Here is a 22,793-nt window from a genome sequence, read left to right as displayed (position 1 = left end):
TGTCTTCTTGAGTAGGCTCTGAACATTCCTGGTGCTAGGCTGGATTTAGATATCATAGACCCCAGTTCCCCGGATCATGGGTGCAAGACATCTCCATCAAGTCTTGTTGCAGTGAGAGGGCATCTGCTGTCGGCCAAGTCTCTGTTACCTGGGTCCCGATTTGAGCTGGGCATGTGAAGCTGAGCAGCCATGGGGGCAGGAGATCTCCTTCAGCAGGGGTGAGGGTTCAGGCCCCTGCAAACTTGGGGGGGAGTCTCTTGCTATCTTTTAAAAAATAAAAATAAACACTTTTGATTTAACTGCATTTAAATTAAACTATTATTTATCCTTTTCTTTTTATCAAAGAATAAAGGTTCTCTTCAATTTGAAGACAAATGGGATTTTATGCGTCCAATTGTTTTGAAGCTTTTACGCCAAGAGTCTGTTACAAAACAGCAGTGGTTTGATCTGTTTTCGTAAGTAATTCATTAATTCTAACTTTTTGCTAACATAAAGGAAGTTTTGGTGGTGTATTTCTATATTCAAGTGAAATGTTTACTCTCTTGATCTATTTACTTATTTAAAAGTATTACTATTTATGTTGGGGGGTCCTCAAGACCACCCCTAGTTTCAGTATTTGCAAGGACTCAGGACTGAACATGAGGTTATACTCACAGCTATGATTTATTACAGCAGAAGGATACAAAGCAAAATCAGCAAGGGGGAAAAGGCACATGGGGTGAAGTCTGAGGAAAGACACACAAACTGCCAAGAGTATTCGCCCAGTAGAGTCACATGGGGCACACTTAACTTGCCCAGCAACAAGATTGACAACATATGTGATGTGTTGTCTTCCAGGGAAGCTCATTGGAGACTCTGTGCCCAGAGTTTTTATTGGAGGCTGGTCACATAGGCAAGCTTCTGCCTGTCATGTACCAAAAATTCAGTCCTTCAGAAAAAGAGAGCAGGTGTTCAGTATAAACCATACTATTTACACAAATAGATTATTAGACACAGTTAGCCATTCTTATCATTTCTGGAAAGTTTTGTCAGTGTAGGGAACTGTTGACCATTCAGGTTCTCAGATTCCAGCCCAGGCCAAGCAGGCCTTTCTAAGGAATACAGTCTCCTGTCTGCTGTGTTAACTCCTGGCCTTTGGCCAAATGTCTTTACAGCAAAACTATTATCAGTAGGACTTCACACAGCAAGGCAAGACCAACCTATAGAATTGATCTCAGTTACATCTTTTAGAGGCCCTGGATTTAGTTAGTTAAAATAAATCCCATTAACCATGAGGTTTATCTTAGAAAAGTGGGTGACTTTCTGTATGGATCTTTTTACATGGCCTGAAGTATCAATTCAGGCAAAGTATAACTTTGGCCTATAAATTGAAGAGGACCTGAACACTTCCAGGGTTCAAGCAGTGTCATGATAGGGTACACAAATAAAGGAGTACAGTCTTAGAAGGTGTACATGGTACCCTTGGAAACAAATAGTTTACAATTGTTAGGGCACCTCAAGCAAGACATGCATTAGTCAGTAAAAAAAAAAAAAAAAGTCAGGTAGTATAGGTTAAGAAGGCCCCCTAGTGTGCCCTCCTCCCAGGAGGCCTTGCACTCTAGAGTTCCTAATCCAGTCCAGTTAATTCAGTTCAGGCCTTGATTTTCAGGCTTGGACTGCCTGAAAGCAATTAATTCCAAACAGTTTCATTTATCTATGACACCAGTTCATTTGCCTCACTATGTGGGTTACATTTAGAGTTGGTCTATGTGGAAAATGTCAGAATTGAGGCTGCTCCCTACTGTCTCAGAGCACTGTTTAGGTGTGATTGGAAACTCGGCAGTCAACTTGAATTCAAAGCATTCACAGCAGCATGGAAAGTCAACACCAGGAGTATTTTGTTTTTGTTTTTGTTTATTTCTGTGTGTGTGGGTTTTTTGTTTTGTTATTCCCAGGAAGAGGTGAAAGCTTTCAAGAATAGTTCTGAAAAACAAAAATCATTAATGTCCTCCTCCCCTGATGCTGAGTTTTGTTTTCTCTCCCTTATAAAATCAGTATGTCCAATGCGTTAATGAAAATTATTCATTTTCCCCAATTATCCAGACCTGCAAGAGGAACAAAAACATTTGTCTAGGAAGGCATTTTTGTACAACCTAACTAGAAAGATATATCATATTTAGGGATTGGTCTGGATGAAATCCCGAATTTTCAAAAACTTTCAAAATAGATTAACATCACCTCCCACCTCTTTTGTCCTGATAATTTCATGAGCAGCCTGGAAAAGGTTAGTTCCTCTGAAGATAACTGTTTATTAACCAAGTTGCCTAACTAAGATGTGTGTACAAGGAGGGGTGAGGTAAAAGTAAGAGAAATAGAGTCAGGTTATTAAATATTGTTGAAAACTGCCAAAACCGGTTTGGCTCAGTGGATAGAGCGTCGGCCTGCGGACTCAAGGGTCCCAGGTTCGATTCCGGTCAAGGGCATGTACCTTGGTTGCGGGCACATCCCCAGTAGGGGGTGTGTAAGAGGCAGCTGATCGATGTTTCTCTCTCATCGATGTTTCTAACTCTCTATTCCTCTCTCTTCCTCTCTGTAAAAAATCAATAAAATATAAAAAAAAATTGTGAATAGAGACTTAAAAAATTTAAAAATAAATAAATAAATAAATAAATAAATAAATAAATATTGTTGAAAACTGCAGCTAATCCAGAAAGCTGAACACAAGTCAATAGTAGTGAGAGATCCCTAAGAGCAGTGGAGAGAGAGTCCAGGCTGGAAGGAGCGAGTACAGTGCCCTCTGCCAGCTAGAGCTTTTGTCAGTAACCACAAGTTAGGAATATACTTAGATAAAACCAGGCAGCTTGATTTCAGATGGTCCATCAGAGAATAAGCCCTTTCCTGTGGGCATTGCAAGTGATTCTGATGGTCCAACCAAAGTACATGATGTTTTCAGCTTACGGCTCCACAGAAGTGTGTCTTAAATCTTCAGCAATCAAGTCAAAGACAAGTTCATTGAGCATATGCCTGCTTTAGTTCAGTACACTTGTGTTGAAGATTAAACAGCCCAACACCAGACATTATCAGGTTTCAGCTTAGGTTCAGATCCAGGCAATTAGGATTTGTGAATTCAGAATTGCAAAAAAGCCAATGACTCTTCTTCAGCATTAGCAAAGACAATATATGATAGAACAGACAGTCATGTTCCAAGCCCCAGTGACAAGACTTTTCTAAGCCTATTTTATTCTTGTCAGTCTTAGATTCCAAATTGATCCACTCAAAAATATGCATATCAGGCTTGAAGATAATCAGCCTCTAAGTGTCAGACATCTGATTTCAAAAGAGCTCAGTAGCAACTAACAACTGTGTTTTGAAACTCCCAAAGTGTATTGCTATCTGGAGATTTTCTTTGTTTTCATGTTGTCTCCCTTTTCTCAGAGACACCAATAGGTAAAAATAACAGTAAATATCATTCATTACGGAGACTTATTCTGTTTCCAATACTTAAAGACTTTTAAATTCCAATCCCCTCACCAGCAGTAAAAAACAGGGAGGGTGTGTATTGCTAACTTTTTAATTTATAACTTTTTCTGATTGATATGATCCCTGTAGCATTTAGGAGAGTACAAACATATAATATTTTATATCTTTATCATACATCCATATTCAATAGTCACAAAATACAAAGTCATCTTTTTAAACTTTCCCTTTTTTCATTACAAATTTACTCAAATTCCGGGAGTAAAAGTCAGCTTTTATAACATTAACATAGTTGCTGGGAGATCCTGACTGAAATGGAAGCGTATGGAGGGGTTTTTGCAGCAGCAAGTTAGGCTGAAGAAACAGTTGGAGTGGTTTCTTCTCCCTTGGTTTCTCTAAACCCTTCCCCAGCCCTGGGATCTAATTTAACTATTATTTCCTCATGCTTAGAAGAGAGCAACACAAAAGTTTAACCTTTGTGGTCCACCGAAAGCTTACTTGTGGGAACTTTTAGGTATTTTCTCCTCCTACTTGGAGGTGAGAACAAAAACCAAATGCATCATCCAGGCTGTGCTGCTTCTCTTCTGACTTGAATCAACATGGCCAAAAGCAGCCAGGAAATTAAGTGAGCCAACTCGCCTGGGGTTATTTTTAAATTTCATAGATAGCTCTTCCCTCTCACAGCAGATACCAATCAGCTGCTGTTCATAGCCACCCAACCAGGAAAGGTTTGTCATCCTACCATTTCATCCTTGCTTTTCCCAAACAATGCTTTCACTATGTTTCAATGAGTCAGTTCTAGTGAATCCCACTTCTGACACCAACATGTCAGCATTCTCAAGACCACCCCGGGTTCAAAGAATGCTAGGAAGACTCATAGGACTCAGCATATAATTGTATTCCTGGCTGTACTTTATTACAATAAAGGATACAAAACAAAATGCCAACAAGATGCATGTGGTAAAGTTCAGGCGAACCAAGCATCTTCTCTGAGTGAAGTCACACAGGATAGACCTGATTCTTTCAGCAACTAATTATTACAACACATGTGAAATCCTGTCTACCATGGAAGCTCATTAAAGACTCAGTGCTCAGGGTTTTACCTGGGGCCAGTCACATAGGCAGCCTCTGCCTGACATGAACCAAAGTTACAGACTCTTAAGTGAAAAGCAAGTGTTTAACATAAATCAGATTTTTACATAAACAGTATAGGTACAGTGAGCCAGTCTTAACAGGAAATGGTAAGGACATTCCCAAAATCCAAGTTCCCAGATGCAAGCCAAGGGTCAACTTTGCAACCATGTCTTCCTAAGGATGGCTGTCTCACACCTGCTATAATTTGTGTGTGTGCACTAGTGAAATGCTATATCAATTACTGTATCAGTGAATTGTAGATATGTGACTGAGTAATCTATATGTATACATTAAGCTGTTGTGCTCATTTTTCTCTTTATTACATAAGAAAATAATCTAATTTCCCTAAATAATATAGAACTTGTTGCATATTAACTTATATCCATGATTCTGCCTTTTAATAAATTAGCATTTAATAATAGCAGACACCTTTTAAAACTTCGTAGCATTCATATATACATGTATTTTTCTTAAATTATTTGATTAAACTATTTTATGAATATGTTGAATGTGGTAGGGCTTCTTTTTGTTTTATTTTTGCTAATTTGTGTTAATAATATACTTTATCATCTAGAATGATGCTTCTTTTCTGTGCACTCCTGACTGGGAACAGGAGCATAGTGTGATGCTGTTCCTTGTTTAATGTATACTTCTAAGCAGAAATAGTCAATAACTTTGTACTTGCTACAACTAGTGGCTTTAATATACTGTTTTTAAGAATCTTTGATCTCCTTGGAGTTACCCAAGGTTGTTCAATATGTTGTCCTCTTAGGATTCCTGGATGTCTTATCATGCTATCACCAAAATTGCAAGACCTACCTTTCCAAATTTTAGCCTATCCTATATAATAAAGAGGTAATATGCAAATTGACCCTCACACCATAACACCATCACAAGATGGTGGTGTGCACAGCTGGGGCAGGGCAGCAGGGGAGGGGCCGGCAGCTGTTCCACGCAGCTTCCGCCGGGGTTCCTGAGACCCCGCGGGGGTCCTGGTGGTCCTGGTGTCCGCTTCGTGCGGCTTCTGCCGGGGTTTCCGTGACCCTGTGTGCGTGTGCTGCGGGGGCGGGGCCTGGCAGCGCTCCGCACAGCCCAGAGGTGGGGCATTGGGGTGGCACTCCAGGACTCGGGGCAGTCCCGCGGTGTGCAGGCCATGCAGGGAGGGACTCCGGGACTCGGGAGGGTCCCATGGCATGGGGGGGGTGGGGAGGGAGGGTCCCGGGTCCCGGGTCTCACACAATTTCGTGTGATGGGTCACTAGTTTAACCATAATAATAACAGAACTTGCTTATCTCTAAATCTGACGTGTTTAATATATTTTTTAAAAATATTTTTTGTTGATTTCAGAGAGGAAGGGAGAGGTAGAGAGAGAGAGAGAATCATCAGTGATGACAGAATCATGGATCGGCCGCCTCCTGCACTCCCCCTACTGGGGATCAAGCCCACAACGTGGGCATGTGCCCTTGACCAGGAATCGAACCCGGGACCCTTCAGTCCGCAGGCCCACGCTCTATCCACTGAGCCACACCAGCGAGGGCATGATGTGTTTTTTGTTTTTTGTTTTAATATATTTTATTGATTTTTTACACAGAGGAAGGGAGAGGGATAGAGAGTTAGAAACATCGATAAGAGAGAAACATAGATCAGCTGCCTCCTACACACCCCCTACTGGGGATGTGCCCGCAACCAAGGTACATGCCCTTGACCGGAATTCAACCTGGGACCCTTCAGTCCGCAGGCCGACGCTCTATTCACTGAGCCAAACCGGTTACGGCAGCATGACGTGTTTAATATATTGATGTTAAACTACATTGACTATTTACTCCCCTTTTCTCATAATCTGCATCCTTATTTTTCAATAGAAGTGTTATTAACGTTTTGAATGGTTATAAAACAGTGGTTCTCAACCTTTCTAATGCCGCAACCCTTTAATACAGTTCCTCATGTTCTGGTGACCCCCGAACATTAAATTATTTTCGTTGCTACTTCATAACTGTAATTTTGCTACTGTTATGAATCGTAATGTAAATATCTGTGTTTTTCAATGGTCTTAGGTGACCCTGCTAGCAGTTCTCAACCTGTGGGTTGTGACCCACAGGTTGAGAACCGCTGCTGTAGAGCCTAAGACCATCGGAAAACACAGATATTTACATTACTATTCATTGACAGTAGCAAAATTACAGTTATGAAGTAGCAACGAAAATAATTTTTATGGTTGGGGGTCACCACAACATGAGGAACTGTATTAAAGGGTTGCGGCATTAGAAAGGTTGAGAACCACTGTTATAAAAGATGATCCTACATGTTGTGGGTTGTTCATCATTCTGGTATTCACCCTCATAAAGTTTAGTAGCGGACACTCCTTGTATACTCCTCTCCTCTCCCCTCATTATTAAACAGAAAAAGCTCTCGTGTTTCCAAATGTATTGGAGGGGGGCGGGGGCGGGCGGGCCGCAGCACCTTAGTCAGTTGAGAATTGCTTCTTTTTTTAAAATATTTTTTTATTGCCTGACCAGCATGGCTAAGAGTTGAGAGTTGGCCTATGAACCAGGAGGTCATGGTTCAATTCCTTGTCAGGGCACATGCCCGGGTTTGGGGCTCGATCCCCAGTAGGGGGCGTGCAGGAGGCAACCGATCAATGATTCTCTCTCATCATTGATGTTTCTCTCCCCTCTCCCTTCCTCTTTGAATGCATAAATAAGTGGAACAGCAAGTGGATATCTGTTTCTTTCTGAAAATGGGGTAATCAAAATAAAGAAGAGAGCTTTGAATAAAAAATAAAAGAGCTAACTAATAAAGACAAAATTAGTAATTTGAAAAATTAAACCAGAGTTCTCCCTGAATGTAGAGCAAAGACATTATGGAAAATTAATGATTGTCGCCCTAACTGATTTGGCTCAGTGGATAGAGCGTCAGCCTGTGGACTGAAGGGTCCCAGGTTCGATTCCGGTCAAGGGCACATGCCTGGGTTGTGGGCTCGATCCCCCCCAGTAGGGAGTGTGCAGGAGGCAGCCGATCAATGATTCTCTCTCATCATTGATGTTTCTATCTCCCTCTCCCTTCCTCTCTGAAATAAAAAAAAAAATTTTTAATTAATAAATATCAAGGCTAGATCTAGAATCAGATTAACTTCTACTAAAAAGTGTTCCAGAGGAGAGAACAAAAATAGTAGATGAAAAGATATAGTCAAAGTACAAGAAGAAAGTTTCCAGGACTAAAAACTCGTGTCCCTTGCCACCTATTCCTACAAGTCTTCACATTGAAGGTGCTAAAAAAGAATGCCTAGACACATCCTCAAGGAATTTCAGAATTCCAAGGATAAAGAAAATAATCCTAATTCTTGAAGAGAAAAGTAAGTTACCTTCCAAACAAAACAAACTACCTCCACTCTTTTCATCGGACAAATGCAGGAGGTTGAAGGAACATTTTCTTTAAATATTTGAAAGGCTAGTATCCTATACCTAATCAAGTTTAAGACAAAATGGAAATATTTCCAGACAGGTTAGAGGATTTAAGAATTCTGCAGAAATGAAAACATGTACCTTTTCCTCCACCATTACCAATATCAGCCATTAAGCAAATTGAGCTTTATCAAATGCAAACTAATTACTAAAATTCTGCGGCACACCAAAAAGATACATTTTTGGCCTGACCAAAAAAAAAAATAGGTATAATTTTGATTCATTCATACCAAATAGTTATTGTTGTATTGGCTGTTGTCATTTTTTTATTTGACAATCTAAGGGAAAAGAGTTCAGTGCCCCTGACTAAATAGTCAGGTATTGCAATATTTTAAAAATTCTTATGACACACCAGTTGAAAATTGCCGATCTAAGTCACTGTTAATTGAGTTTAATGTTGTTTCAGCTGAGTACATCCTGGCTGTTATAAGGATGTGTTAAGTATTCCAATGTATTTGTATCTTACATATCTAATTATATTTTTTATATGTTGATATACATTTTCTGGTGTAAATAAACTTTTTTGTCCATTCATAAAGCTTTTATTCTACTTACATAATACACATTATTAACAATTATGCTTAGGTTATTCATGAACATTTCATGAGACAGTAAACAAAGCTAATCATAATTTCAAGTTATTTCCCTGTTAACTATTTTACAGCATGTGCTGCATGTTAGGCAAGTATCAAAGAAAAATTCACAAAAGCAAAAAAAAAACACAACCTTTAAAAATGGTAAATACATGTTTTGTTTTGTTTTGTTTTTTGTTTTACTGCTGTGTTTGATATACATGAAGTAATGGATATCAAGCAATTCATTTTTACTGCATCTTGACTTGTACCTGTGTTCTTAGGTTGCCTAAACCATTTAAATACAAATAAAATGAGTGTAGCAAAGTGAATGAAAACAAACAGCAGGTAATTTTACAAATAATGGAATGTGAACCATTTCTGCCCTTATCCAGAGTAAATTGGGTCACAACTAAAGCAATACCTTTGCAGATGTAGTCACAGGTGTGCAGGTGTGCGCATTGAAAGTGAGTATTCCACAGATACACACATGGTTCAACATGTGCTATCCATGGGATATCCATTTTAACTACATCCCTCTAAGTGAGGGGTAGAGAAAGTCTGGCTCATGGGGCATATAAGGCCCAAGAAATCATTTGGTCTGGCCCTGCCAAGGCATTAGGGGTGAAGTAATTAAATGTTTGACCAAATATAGCAGGCTAATTTTTAAGTTGATAATTTTGTATGGCCTGCAAATCTACATATATAAAAGACTAATATACAAAGTGTCCCCTCGGGAGTTCGACCAGGAGACCAGGAGTTTGATCACTCACTATGACGTGCGCTGACCACCAGGGGGGCGGCTCAGAACGAAGAAAGGCCCTGGCTGGCAGCCAGGGAAGGAAGGCCTGGATCAGCCCTGATTGCCTGCCAGGCCTAGGAACCCTATCCATGCAGGAATTTCCTGCACCAGGCCTCATCAGAAAAAAGGTTCCCCGCCTCTGCTCTAAGTGCTCCAAAACTTCAATACCCACAACTACACCTGTGACTAGAACCAATTATTCTTTTTATTCCCCACCAGGACAAACCAATATGTAGACAGTTTTCTTTGCTTAGACATGGAAACTGTTTTAACACTGACCCTTGTGAAGCTACAATGTTCCAAATGTACTAAGTCAAACATTTATAACTTGTATAAAAATCCCACATCCCCCTGTTGGCCACTCAATATGAAAACAGAACTCCCTAAATGTTAACTATTTCTACTCCGCTAATATTAAACATAAAAACCACATGGGAGATAGAGAAATTCAAATAAAAATAACAGATCTGTCATAAATCGTAAACAAAAAACTATTTGTGGGACAGCATGGATGACTAATAGTCCACTGTGTAAATTTTAAAATGAGGCAGACAAAAGTTGAGAGGTCGGTTAATTCTCTCTTCATTCTCCTGCTTCAGCTTCCTCTCCTTAGGTATCCAATATCCACAATGTCAAGTGTTCTCTCAGTGATTGCATTATTAGCTTGCTGTCTTTGTATGACTCTTCACATAATGTATCAAGTTCAGCAGTGGCTTCATCAAAAGTTTTCTTTGCAAAAAAGCAGGCTTTCTCCAAAGAGTTCAGAATCTCATAATAGAACACAGAGAAGTTAAGGGCCAGCCAGACCCAATCTGATAGGGTGTGTTGGTTACATTTCTTTTTGCTGATTTCAAAAGCATCTTAGTATGCTTGTTGTGACTGATCCACAATCCCTTTCTTGTCATCACCAGCAGCAACCTCAGTCAAGTAACAATAGTAGTCCTTTACTTTTCATAAATTTCTCTCTTTTTTAAATTGATTTTGAGAGAGAGGAAGGCGGGGTGGGGAAGAAATATCAATCAGCTGCCTCCCAAACAGGGATCAAACCCACCACCGGGTTTGTGCCTTGACCGGAAATCAAACCCGCCACCTTTTTGTGTAAGGAATGATGTTCCAACCAACTGGAGCCACACCAGCCAGGGCTCCTTTCCTTTTCAAATGGAAAACTTTGCGTTGTGCTTGTGAAGCTTTGGGGATCAAGAACTTTTCCAAGAGAGACAAGATAGTATTACATCATTGCATATAGCCCTTAGCTCAGTCTCAATTTTCTCTTTATATTGAGCCATCTGCTGTTTCTTCTCAGCACCTCTCATTTTTCGCTCAATACTGGAGATGACTCTCCAAGATAACCCGGACTCCTATAACATTCTTATAAGCAAATAAGAGAAGATTCCTCTCTTCATTGGGTAATTCAGCTCCTTGCTCATTACAGACTTCATATAGGCTGCAAATCATCGTATTTCTCAGCCTGCTTGGCCAGGCTGGCCTTCTACACCAGCTCATCTTTATCCATGACTGGATGTTCTGTGTCCGGAGTAGGTGGTGGTGGAGTGGCAGGGATTCAGCAGTCTCTAGATGGACATATCTTCATAAATAATGCTTTTTATCATTATATACATAATGTTTCTTCCTTCTAGTTCTTTTAACCATAAATTCCCCTTTGGTTCATAGTAATATTGCCACACTGCTTTCTTTTGGTTTGGGTTTGCCTAGTATCTCTTAAAACACAGTCACTTTTAAAAAAATTGTTAAAACATACATTACATAAAAATTATCATTTTAGCCATTTTGAAGTGTATGATTCAGTGGCATTGAGTATATCCACAATGTTGTGCAAATATCAACAATATCCATTTTTAGGACTTCTTTGTTATCCCAAACAGAAGCTCTTCCCCCAGCCCCTGGTATCCTCTATTCAACTTTTTGTCAATATATATTTGCTTATTCTAGGTGTCTCATATAAGTAGAATTAAAAATATATGTTTTTATTTATTTCAGAGAGGAAGGGAGAGAGAGAAACATCAATGATGAGAGAGAATCATTGATTGGCTGCCTCCAGCACACCCCACACTGGGGATCAAGCCTCCAACCTGGGCATATGCCCTGACCGGAAATTGAACCGTGAACCTCCAGGTTCATAGGTCAACCACTGAGCCACACCAGCCAGGAAATATTTGTCCTTTTGAAAGACATATTGTCTTTCTAATGGGATAATTTATTCAGTTCATGTATAATGATATAACTGATATTCTTATTTTTACTGTTTCTATAAATTTATCACTTATTAGATACTATTTTTTTCTTTTCTTTATTTTTATTAATTTGAAAGTTCACTTCCACTAGTGATTACTTTCCTGTTTCTCACTCTCAAAGGCATATGGTATTACTATTAATTAAAAGCAAAATACCTATTTTTTTTACAAAATCACACTACTTTTTTTTTACTTCCATTCTACCTAAGGAAGTTGAAATCTTTGGAATACTTTGTACCTCTTGCTGCTTCTCCTATCCTTTCTCTCTGTCCCAATGAAACTTTTGAAAAGTTTTCACTTATTTATTCTCCCACTCCCCAACTCCCTGATTTTCCTAATATAATTACTATTTTAAAAGGATTTCCCTGAAGCATGTCACTTTTTAAAAGTACTTTGGTTATCTATTTCAAGAGGGTGTTTTCTTACCAATTAATATGAAATTAAGCCTCCCCCCCCCCCCCCCGCTGGCCTGGTTGCCACCAACTGCCCCACCTGCCAACCTGGTCGCCCCTCACTGCCCCCCCATTCCAGCCTGGTTGCCCCTAACTGCCCCCCCGCCAGCCTGGTCACTCCCAACTGCCCCCCCTGCTGGCCTGGTTGCCCCCAAACTGGACCCCCCCCCCCACCGGCCTGGTCGCCCCACACAGCCTGATTGTACAGTCGTTTGGTCGTCCCGCGCCCCCCTGCTGGCCTGGTCGTAGGCAGCCATCTTGTGAGGGTCAATTTGCATATTACTTCTTTATTATATAGGATTATTATATAGGATATATACATACACACACACACACACACACACACACACACATTGCTCACCATTGCCTCTTTCCTTTTATGTTCAAGTGCCATTTGACAAAATAAAGTACATGAATTAGAACTACATGAACCTATAAATGGGTAAATATCAGAAGCAATGTTCAGTGAAAAAAATCATTTGAAAAATTACTATTTGGTAAAATTTCTATTATGTTTAGAAATCCTCATAGCATGTTACAAAACTTGGGAAAAAATAAATTCAGGCTTGGTTACTTCTGGAGAGTGATGGAAGAGAGTAGGATAGGGAGTGGAACATGGAGGGCTTTAAGGGTATTATCGTAATACATTCTTCAAGTATATTATAATACTGGAGGCCCAGAAATTCGTGCACTTGTGGGGTCCCTAGCTGGGGCCTCCCTCCCTTCCCCTGTCCGCCTGCCCCCCCCCCCCAATGGGGCCTCCCTCCCTTCCCTCGGTCATCTGCCACTGCCACCAGCCAGGGCCTCCCTCCCTTACCCTGGCCGAACTCCTGGATGAACTCCTGGTCGAGGGGAGAATTTGCATACTATGCTTTTATTTTATTTTTTTTAAATTTCTTTATTGATTAAGATATCACATATTTGTCCTCATCCCCCCATTCCCATCCCACACCCCTCCCCACGCATGCCCCCACCCCCCTGTTGTCCTTAATCACTGGTTAGGCTCATATGCTTGCACACAAGTCCTTTGGTTGATCTCTCCCCTTTACCCCCAACCTTCCCTACCCTCCGTCTGAGTCCCGACAGTCTGATCCATGCCTCCTTGTTTTTATTATATAGGATACTAGTGTCCTGGTGCACGGATTTGTGCACATTAAAAGGAAATTAATTAGAAATATTTTAATATCGCTATTCACATCTTGCTAATGAAAAGAAAATAGGATTCTACTGAGTCTCCTATCTACCTACTCCAGGACTTCTGTGAGGATCAAATGAAATGAGGCACTGGAAAACACTTAACAAACATTTGGTTAAACTGTAAAATAAAATGTTTGCACCTGGCTATAAAGCAAGTCGGGTTCCTGGGCTGAAGAAACTGCAAGGAGGCTGGTCACTAGGGAGAGGAAGCCGGGTGTTGCTACATGACGTCATTACCTGGCGCCCACAGGCACCATTTCCGAGCTAAGCTGGGCTGTGGGCCACATTTTGCGCCATGGGGTCTTGGCAGCTTTGGCTGCAGTTTGGTGGGATGTGGCTCTGGGGTGGTGGTGGGGCCTGTGTCCCACTTGGGGGAAGTCGAGTGTTGGTTTATCGGTGCCAGGTCCGTGGTGCCGTTTATTTTTAAATGGCCGTGTGCATCATGGCAGCTCCTGCGTTGAGTGTCTGCCCCCTGGTGGTCAGTGTGTGTCATACCTACTGGTCGGACAGTCGAATGGACACTTAGTCTTTTATATATATACTAGTAGCCCGGTGCACGAAATTCGTGCACATTGAAAGGGAATTAATTAGATGAAATATTTTAATATTGCTATTTTCCCTTTCTATAATAAAAGTGTGAGAGATAAAAGGAAATGAGTACAATGTATATGAAAATAACACATAATTTTATTAATAACTAAACAATAACAAAATGATATAACAATAACAAACTCGTAATATAAAAACAACATTGATGCAAATAATGACTGATAAAGTGATTAAACTTATTCTAATATCTCCCTGTATACCACATTGAGTAAAAACACTTTCAGAATGCTTGACTAATTTCCCTTGAGATAAAGTATTTACAACTTTAACTTTAACGTAACATGCTCTTTGAACTCAAGAGAAAGCAACAGCCGTAACTGGTTTGGCTCAGTGGATAGAGCGTCGCCCTGTGGACTGAAAGGTCCCAGGTTCGATTCCAGTCAAGGGCATGTACCTTGGTTGCGGGCACATCCCCCGTAGGAGGTGTGCAAGAGGCAGCTGATCGATGTTTCTCTCTCATCGATGTTTCTAACTCTCTATCCCTCTCCCTTCTTCTCTGTAAAAAAATCAATAAAATATTTTTTAAAAATACTTAAAAAAAAAAAAAAGAGAGAAAGCAACATATAACTGACCATGTCCAAAAACGGGTTCAGGTAGGAATATTCCTACTCTGTCTAGAGTTTGTCCTTGTGATTTATTAATAGTCATCACAAATTCTGGCATAACGGGAAACTATCTTCGAATTAATTTAAATGGGTGGCCAGTGTCAGATGGGGACAAATCAATTCTTGGAATCAGAACAATCTCTCCCTCTGCAGATCCTGTTAATATTTCAGCTTTGATAATGTTAGGTCGCAATCTTTTGTTAATAAATCTGGTACCATTACAAAGACCCCATTTACTATTAAGATTTCTCAATATCATGATGATTGCACCCACTTTCAATTTTAATTTATGACACGGCATTCCAGAAGGAGTAATACTATTAAGAAATTCAATAGGAAAATTTTCCTTTTCAGCATCATCTGTTGAGTCAATGGAATCATCACTCAAATAGGTGTGAAAATCTCCATCAAGTATATCCAAAATTTCTTCATTTAATTTTTGAACGTGCTCATTTTTTGGACAAAGAATTGCACGTTTAGGTATATTTTTAATATTACCTATAGATATACTATTTCCAAAGGTGGCTTTAATAATAGATCCATTAAAAATCATTGGGGAATTTCAATAATATCCATTCCTAAATGAAAACTGCTATCAAGTTTGCCATCTCCAAGTTTTACTAACCATATAAGCAGAATCCTCTGATCTCATATTTGTTTTAAGAGACAACTGTCTGAAACATCCCCAAACACTACAGTACTTTAAACTCGTTTGTACTATGGCCAATCGTATAGCATGGCGACACAAATATTCCCTCTGAAAAGAACTTTCCCACCAAATGCAACATTCAAATTAGAGCCAGCGAGAGCTTTATATGTATGGCACGTGTGCGAGTCAAAGTTTATTTTTAAATTTCCAGTGTGCGTCATATGTACCAGTTGGTCGGACGGATGGACAACTGTCGGTCACTTAGCCTTTTATCTATACAGATTATGAGTCATGATTTTACCTTTTTAAAAAATTATCCTTTAATACCTCCAAAGCACAATGAGTAAGAATCTGAAGGTTTATGTGGCTTCTATTTGGTTTCTAGGACAAAGTTCTTTCCTTTACCCACCACTCACTTCTCTCCTTTTATTCTTGAATGTTAATTCCAACATAATTTTTGTAACACCTCTTGAAAAGGATCCCACCAAGTTTTTGATAGTCCACATGATAAAACTTACAGAAAAATATAGCATGATACTTTCATTCTCTCACTAACTTCTTCATATAACTGTAATTCCTCAGTCTCTATAGAATGAAAAAGGAAAATAAAAGTGCCTTCTCTCATTCCAAGGCCTTTCTCAGTCAGGCAACCTCAAAAAGAATGAGCCTACAATTCATGCCATGTAATCTCTATCTGGCATAATTCAAATCAAATCCCATCGGGCAAAGTCTGGGATAATTAAAATGTATAAGAGAACAGTGGTGACCTGGGGGAGAACTTATGAAACCTTGTCTCCTGCTTTTGCTGAATATTCTTTTTGTTATGCTAGACTCCAAGTCCCTATCCGGGACCTGGTCAGGGGGCTGCCGGCGCTAACCCATGCCGCCTGCCCTGGTCCATGATCCGTGATGGCGGACCTGGGCAGGCAGCTGTGAGCGCTAACCCATGCTGCCTGCCCTGGTCTGTGATCCGCTATCTTGGACCTGGGCAGGCGACTGCGGGCGCTAACCTACGCCACCTGCCCTGGTCCGTGATCCCTGATAGGGGCTTCGAGTCAGCCGCTACTGGCGGCGGCTTACTCGAAGCCCCTATCCAGAACCTGGTCAGCCGGCTGCCAGCGCTAACCACCTGCCCCAGTCCCACCATCATGGCTTGGATCCCACCGACAGTGGGCGCTGCCCCCTCCCCCTGCCATCTTTGCTGGTTTAATGTGTATATTTGCTCCTGATTGGCTGGAGGGCGTGGCTGGTGGGTGTAGCGAATGTGTGGTCAATTTGCATATTACTGTTTTATTAGGTAGGAGGTTCCTCAAAACATGTTTGAAAATTGAGCAGGATACTTGACATGTTTTTGTTGTGTGAGCAGTATTGTATTTTGAATAAGGAATATATTGAGGACATTTTGTTCTGATATATCAACACATGGCAATACCTGGAGGTTGAGAAAAGGAAGCTACAGAAGTTGTAGTAAGTGCTTATCAAGCTTGATTCTTTCTTGGGTAAGATGTTTTGGAGCTACTCAACCCCACATCCTTCATCATACCATCCCCTGTTGCGTTTGAGATGCAAGTCACGTTTGAGTCCTTCTGGCATGTACCCAGCAAAGGTTTGAATATGCAATGGTAGTCCTATTTCATGGAGGCCTGGATTTCCTCTAATGAGTGGCTTTTGCTCCAAAACTCTCCACAGCTTTATCAAACTTTCTTAGAACTGCACTGCAGTCTGAGATTCTTACTACACAACCTTCCTTTCTACTCTTCCCTGCGGGGATTAGAACAGCATTGTAGGTTTATCCCTTGCCCAGCTTCTTATAGTTCACTTCCCATTTTCCCTCACAGACATTTACCTCAATAAATCTCTTGTTCTTCTAATCCCATCTGCTTCTTGGAAAACCTAAACTAACATAAATCAGTATATGTAGAGTGCCACGGCAGTCAGTTCATACTGGTTTTTGTTATTAATAATAAGCAAGAGATTATCATGATTTTAATTATGTACTGGTGATGATGGATGGAAATATCCAAATTAGAGTGACATTTAGTAAATGGGTATAATAGGACCATGATTGAACTTAGGGGCTAAAATAAGGTTAGTTTGCCTAATTACTTGCTTATCACTCCCCACTTCACATACTAACCACATTGATTTGTTTATAGTTCACTACAGACACCATAGTAACCCACAGTTCTTTACTCATTGTTACTTCATAAAATATTCTTCCACCACTCTCTTATGCCTTGTGTTTATATGCATAGTAATAGTTATAAACATATTGAATTATAATCAATCTATTTTTGTATCAGTTTCTTCTTTTCAACTCTAGATTCCTTTAATCATGAGGTGATACTGCAGCTTATTATAACGGTCAATTAAACATTTTGTACTTTATTCAAAGAGCAATGGAAAACCATTGGATGATTTTAAATGTAGAGGTAATATGCTGTGATTTTTGAGTTTCATAAAGATTATGTTGGCTGCTGTTGGTTGGATGGATTGGAGGAGTGCAAGAATAAATTTGGGGAAATAGTTTGGGTGGCCTATGGAGTCCAACTGCCTGGTTCTACCATTTATACTAGCTCTGTAATCTTGGGAATGTTACTTGGAAATGCTCCTTAACCTCTCTTTGCCTCAGTTTCCACATCTGTAAAATTGCAATGAAAATAATACTCCTTCAGAGTTGCTGTGAAGGATGAGTTAAAACAGCTTAAAATAGAATCTGGCACATATTGAGCAGCCAGATGTTACCTATTATGTTGTTATTTAACAAATATTTGTGTGCTTACTGCATTCCAGACACTGGACCAGATACCACTATTAAACTGAATTAAACAAATGACAAAAGCAAGTTCAAATTAATATGCAGCCTGGCTGGTGTGGCTCAGTGGTTGAGGTTTTACCTATGAACCAGGAGGTCACAGATTCCCTGTCAGGGCACATGCCCTGGTTTGCGGGCTCTATCCCCAGTGTGGGGTGTGCAGGAGGCAGCCGATCAATGATTCTCTCATCATTGATGTTTCTATCTCTCCCTCTCCCTTCCTCTCTGACATCAATAAAAATATATTTTAAAAAGTTAATATGCAGACAGAACTTTGGGTTATAATGATGTTCCTTAGAATCTGAATATAAAACAAACTCTTTGGCCATTATTATAATGTTACAATTCTGGAGGTGTTTTGTTTTGATTTCTTTTACATTTTTTATAGCACGGACTCCAGAACGTACTAAATAAGTCACTGGGGAGCATTTTCCAAATAAAAAAAATCCTCAATAAAAAATCCTCAATAAATCCTGAATAAAAGACTACCCTCTTGTTATGTTTCCCTATTCTATAACTTAGTAATTGAGAAATTGACTTTTAGGATATGTATTAATCTTAAATATATTTCTGCAATGAATGTTCTTTGGTTAAAATATGTCAACTTGGTAAGTTTAGAGTTTTTGTATACCAGTTTATGAGAACTTTCATTTTTGTTTTTGTCTTTTTTAACTGAAGGAGACACAATAGTAATTAATGTGTAAATGCAATGAATGTATGGAAGATTCACTGTAATGGGACTTAAATTCTGTTTTTTTTCAAAACAATAGACTAATTTACATATATTGAATTAAAGAATTAATAGGATTTACTAGTATACTTGCTTTGCACAAGAAAATATTAATAGTAGTTCACTTTGGGGAATGGGATTAGGAGATAGTATACTTTTATAATTAAAAATATTTATGCAGCCCTAGCCAGTTTGGCTCAGTGGATAGAGCATCAGCCTGCGGACCAAAGGGTCCTGGGTTTGATTCCGGTCAAGGGCAGGCACCTTGATTGCAGGCTCCTCCCCGGCCCCAGCCCTGGTTGGGGCTCATGCAGGTGGCAACCAATCGATGAGTTTCTCTCACATCGATATTTCTCTCTCTCTTTCTTCCGCTCTCTCTAAAAATCAATGGAAAAATATCCTCGGGTGAGGATTTAAAAATATATGTATATATTTATGCAGCCCAGGCCAGGTTGCTTGATTGGAGAATTGTCCCATATACCAAAAGGTTGCGGGTTCAATCCCCAGTCTGGGAAACGCATCAATGCTTCTCTTTCACATCAATTCCTCCCTCCCTCCCTTCTTCTATTTCTAAAAAATCAGTAAACATATCCTCAGGTAAGAATTTAAAAAATCTATATGAATTATGCAATAACTAGCAGAGATTTAAAGAAAACAATGAATGATAAAGAAAATAGAAACGAATGTGAGACAACTTACAAAACATGCTTGGTTCATATGAATGGATTCTGTGGTCTATGGCAACTGTATAAAAACAGAACTTAACATGAGTTTTGTGTTTGTTCTTGTTCCAGTGTTAATATTTGTTTACCTGCTTTATTTTTATAGGGATGTGCATGCAGTCTGTCTCTGGGATGATAAAGGCCCAGCAAAAATTCACCAGGCTTTAAAAGAAGATATTCTTGAGTTTATTAAGCAAGCACAGGCAGTAAGTTCCGCATCTTTATATTATATTTGTTTTAAGGTTTTACTCAAAGAATATTATAAAAAATACTTTAAATGTAGGACTTCCTGAAGTAATTTTAAATATTACATTGACTTGACGTATTTCTTAAATAAGTTTTTTAATTAAATGATAATCATTTGCTTATTTTCCCCCCTCAGTGACATTTCTTTTAAGAGAGTACATTATTATCCTCAATTAAAAGATGCTATAAACAAGTGAAAAACAAAACAAAGTTATAGACACAGACAACAATATGGTGGTTACCAGAGGGGAAGGAGGGTGGAGGGATGTTGAAGAGGGTAAAGGTGGTCAATATATGGTGACAGGAGACTAGACTTTGGGAGGTGAGCGCACAATGCAATATACAGATAATGTATTATTGTACACTTGAAACTTACATAAAGCTTATTAACTAATGTCACTGCAATAAATTTAATTGTTAAAAGCAAAGATTTAAAAATTCAGTTTTTTATAGGTCCTTTAGATGCCTCCACCACCATTTATTTTTAGCCATATGTCAGCCCACATAAATCTATTTTTTCTCACACTAATACCTTTTTTCAAACTGACAGTAGTTTTCTTCAAATTCCATCCATGTTGTTCCAAATGGCATGACATTTTTTTATGGTTGAATAATTCATTCTGTATATGTACCACATATTCTTTCTCCATTCATCTCTCTATGGACATTTAGGTTGTTTCCATATCTTGGCTATCTACACTAATAAAAGAGAAACATGCAAATTGACCGTACTTCTGCTATGCCCACCAGCCACGCCCACCAGCCAATCAGGAGCGAATATGCAAATTAACCCAACCAAGATGGTGGTGGATGGCGGCCACCATGGAGCTGGAGCCAGCAGGAGGCTTGGGTTGCCCCGGCGATGGAGGAAGCCAAGCTTCCTGCCGGCCCTGGCCTCCGCTCAGGGAGGCGCTGAAAAAAAAGAAAGAAAAAAAGGAGGGGCTTCGCCGGGGGGTGATCAGGCCAGGATGGGATGGCAGTTGTGGGTGATCAGGCTGGTGGGGGGCAGGGCCATTGGGGGTAAGCAGACCAGCAGGGGGGCCAGTTGGGGATGCGCAGGCCGTCAGTGGGGATCAGTTGGAGGTGATCAGAACAGTGGGGGGCGGCAGTTTGGAGTGAGCAGGCCAGCAGGGGGGCAGTTGGGGGCGAGCAGGCCAGTGAGGAGGGAAGGTGGGAGCGAGCAGGCCAGCAGGGGGGGCAGTTGGGGGTGAGCAGGCTGGCGGGGTGGGCATTTGGGGGCGAGCAGGCTGGCAGGCAGAGTGGTTAGGGGCAATCAGGCAGGCAGGCAGTCAGGTGAGGGGCTGGAGCCAGCAGTCCTGGATTGCAAAAGGGATATCCGACTGCCAGTTTAGGCCCGATCCCTGTAAACCGGCAGTAGGACATCCTTCGAGGGGTCCCAGATTGGAGAGGGTGCAGGCCGGGCTGAGGAACCACCCCCCTCTTTCCCTCCCCCCCCCGTTCACGAATTTCATGCACCGGGCCACTAGTTGTAAATAATATTGCAATGAACATGGGGATGCATATAGTCCTTCCTCAGTTTCCACGGTGGGTTGGTTCAAGAATTCCTAGCAGATACCAAAATCCATGGATGCTCAAGTCCCTTAGTCTGCCCTTTGTATCTTTGGGTTCTGCATCTGTTGATTAAACCAATTACAGATGCAGAACCCATGAATACAGAGGGCTGACTGTATATTTTTTCAAATTAGTGTTTTTGTTTTCTTTGGATGGATAGAGGTAGAATTTCTGAATCATATGGTAGTTCTATTTTTTATTTTTTGAGGAACCTCGATACTATTTTCCATAGTGGCTGTACTAGTTTATATTCTCACTAACAGTGCACAAGGGTTCCCTTTTCTCCACATCCAACACTTATTTCTTGTCTTCTTGATAATAGCCATTCTACCAGGTGTGGAGTGGTATCTCATTGAGGTTTGGATTATCATTTCCGTGATGATTAGTGATATTGAACATCTTTTCATGTCCTGTTGGTCATCTGTATGTCTTCTTTGGGAAAAGGTCTATTTGGATTCTCTGTCCATTTTTTAATTGTTTTTTTGTTTTGTTTTGTTTTGTTCTGTGTTGCTATTGAGTTGTATGATTTTTTAAAAACTATTTTGGATATTGACTCTTATCAGATATGATTTGCAAATATTTTCTCCCATTCAGTAGATTGCCTTTTTATTTTGTTGGTACTTCCTTCAATGTTTGGAAGCTTTTTAGTTTGATGTACTCTTACATGTTTATTTTTGCTTTTTGTACCAACTGCAAAAAAAAACACTACCAACATTGATGTCAGGGAACTTACTACCTGTGTTTTCTTTTAAGAGTTTTATGGTTTCAGATCTTAAATTCAGTCTTTAATCTATTTTGAGTTAATTTTTGGGTATGGTGAAAGATGGTCAAGTTTTATTCTTTTGCCTGTGGCTGTCCAGTTTTCCCAGCACCATTTATTAAAGAGACTGTCCTTTTCCCATTGTAGATTGCTTTGGGGTTTATGCACATTTTAACAATATTCTTCCAGGTCATGAGCATATGACCTGGTCATTTTTGTGCCTTCTTTAGTTTCTTTTATCAATGTTTTGTAGTTTTCAGTGTAGGTCTTTTCACCTTCCTGGTTAAATTTATTCTTAGGTATTTTATTCTTTTTGATGCATTATAAATAGGATTGTTTTCATAATTCCTCTTTCTGATAGTTTCCTATGAAACAAACAGTATAGAAGAAATCCAACAGATTTTTGGGTTGTGATTTTGTATCCTGCAACTTTACTGAATTTGTTTATTCTAACAGGTTTTTTTTTGTGGTGTTGTTAGGATTTTCTATATATAACATCATGTCATTTGGAAATAGCAAGTTTTTCCTCTTCCTTTTCAATGTAGTTGCTTTGTCTTTCTTTTTCTTGCCTAATTGCTCTGGTTGGGACTTCCAATGTTGTGTTGAATAGGATTGGTGAGAGTGAGCATCCTGTCTTGTTCCTGACCTTGGAGGAAAGGCTTTCAGCTTTCTCCGTTGAATATGACATTAGTTGTGGGCTTGCCATGTATACCTTTTATTATGTTGAGGTATTTTCTCACTATACCCACCTGGTTGAGA

The 22,793-nt window shown here is 39.9% G+C and overlaps 1 protein-coding gene and 1 pseudogene across 3 annotated transcripts in view; one reads left to right on the top strand and one right to left on the bottom strand.

Annotated features, from left to right (window-relative positions):
* The window catches only part of CUL5 (cullin 5), a 101,264-nt gene that overhangs the window by 33,150 nt on the left and 45,321 nt on the right, over positions 1-22,793 (top strand). For both annotated transcript variants that reach the window (XM_079787351.1, XM_079787352.1), the window contains exons 2-3: positions 346-455; positions 19,563-19,662. In XM_079787351.1, the coding sequence (XP_079643477.1) occupies positions 346-455; positions 19,563-19,662 (210 nt within the window). The remainder of the gene's footprint in view (positions 1-345; positions 456-19,562; positions 19,663-22,793) is intronic.
* Positions 8,576-10,944, bottom strand: LOC307109762 (14-3-3 protein zeta/delta-like; annotated as a pseudogene). Its single transcript has 2 exons — positions 10,557-10,944; positions 8,576-10,367 (listed from the first exon to the last, which is right to left on the bottom strand). The product of its transcript is annotated as a 14-3-3 protein zeta/delta-like (transcript).

This window comes from Cnephaeus nilssonii (assembly GCF_951640355.1).
Source record: "Cnephaeus nilssonii genome assembly, chromosome: 13".
NCBI classification, from domain to species: domain Eukaryota; kingdom Metazoa; phylum Chordata; class Mammalia; order Chiroptera; family Vespertilionidae; genus Cnephaeus; species Cnephaeus nilssonii.
This window is presented reverse-complemented; position numbering and strand designations above follow the sequence as displayed.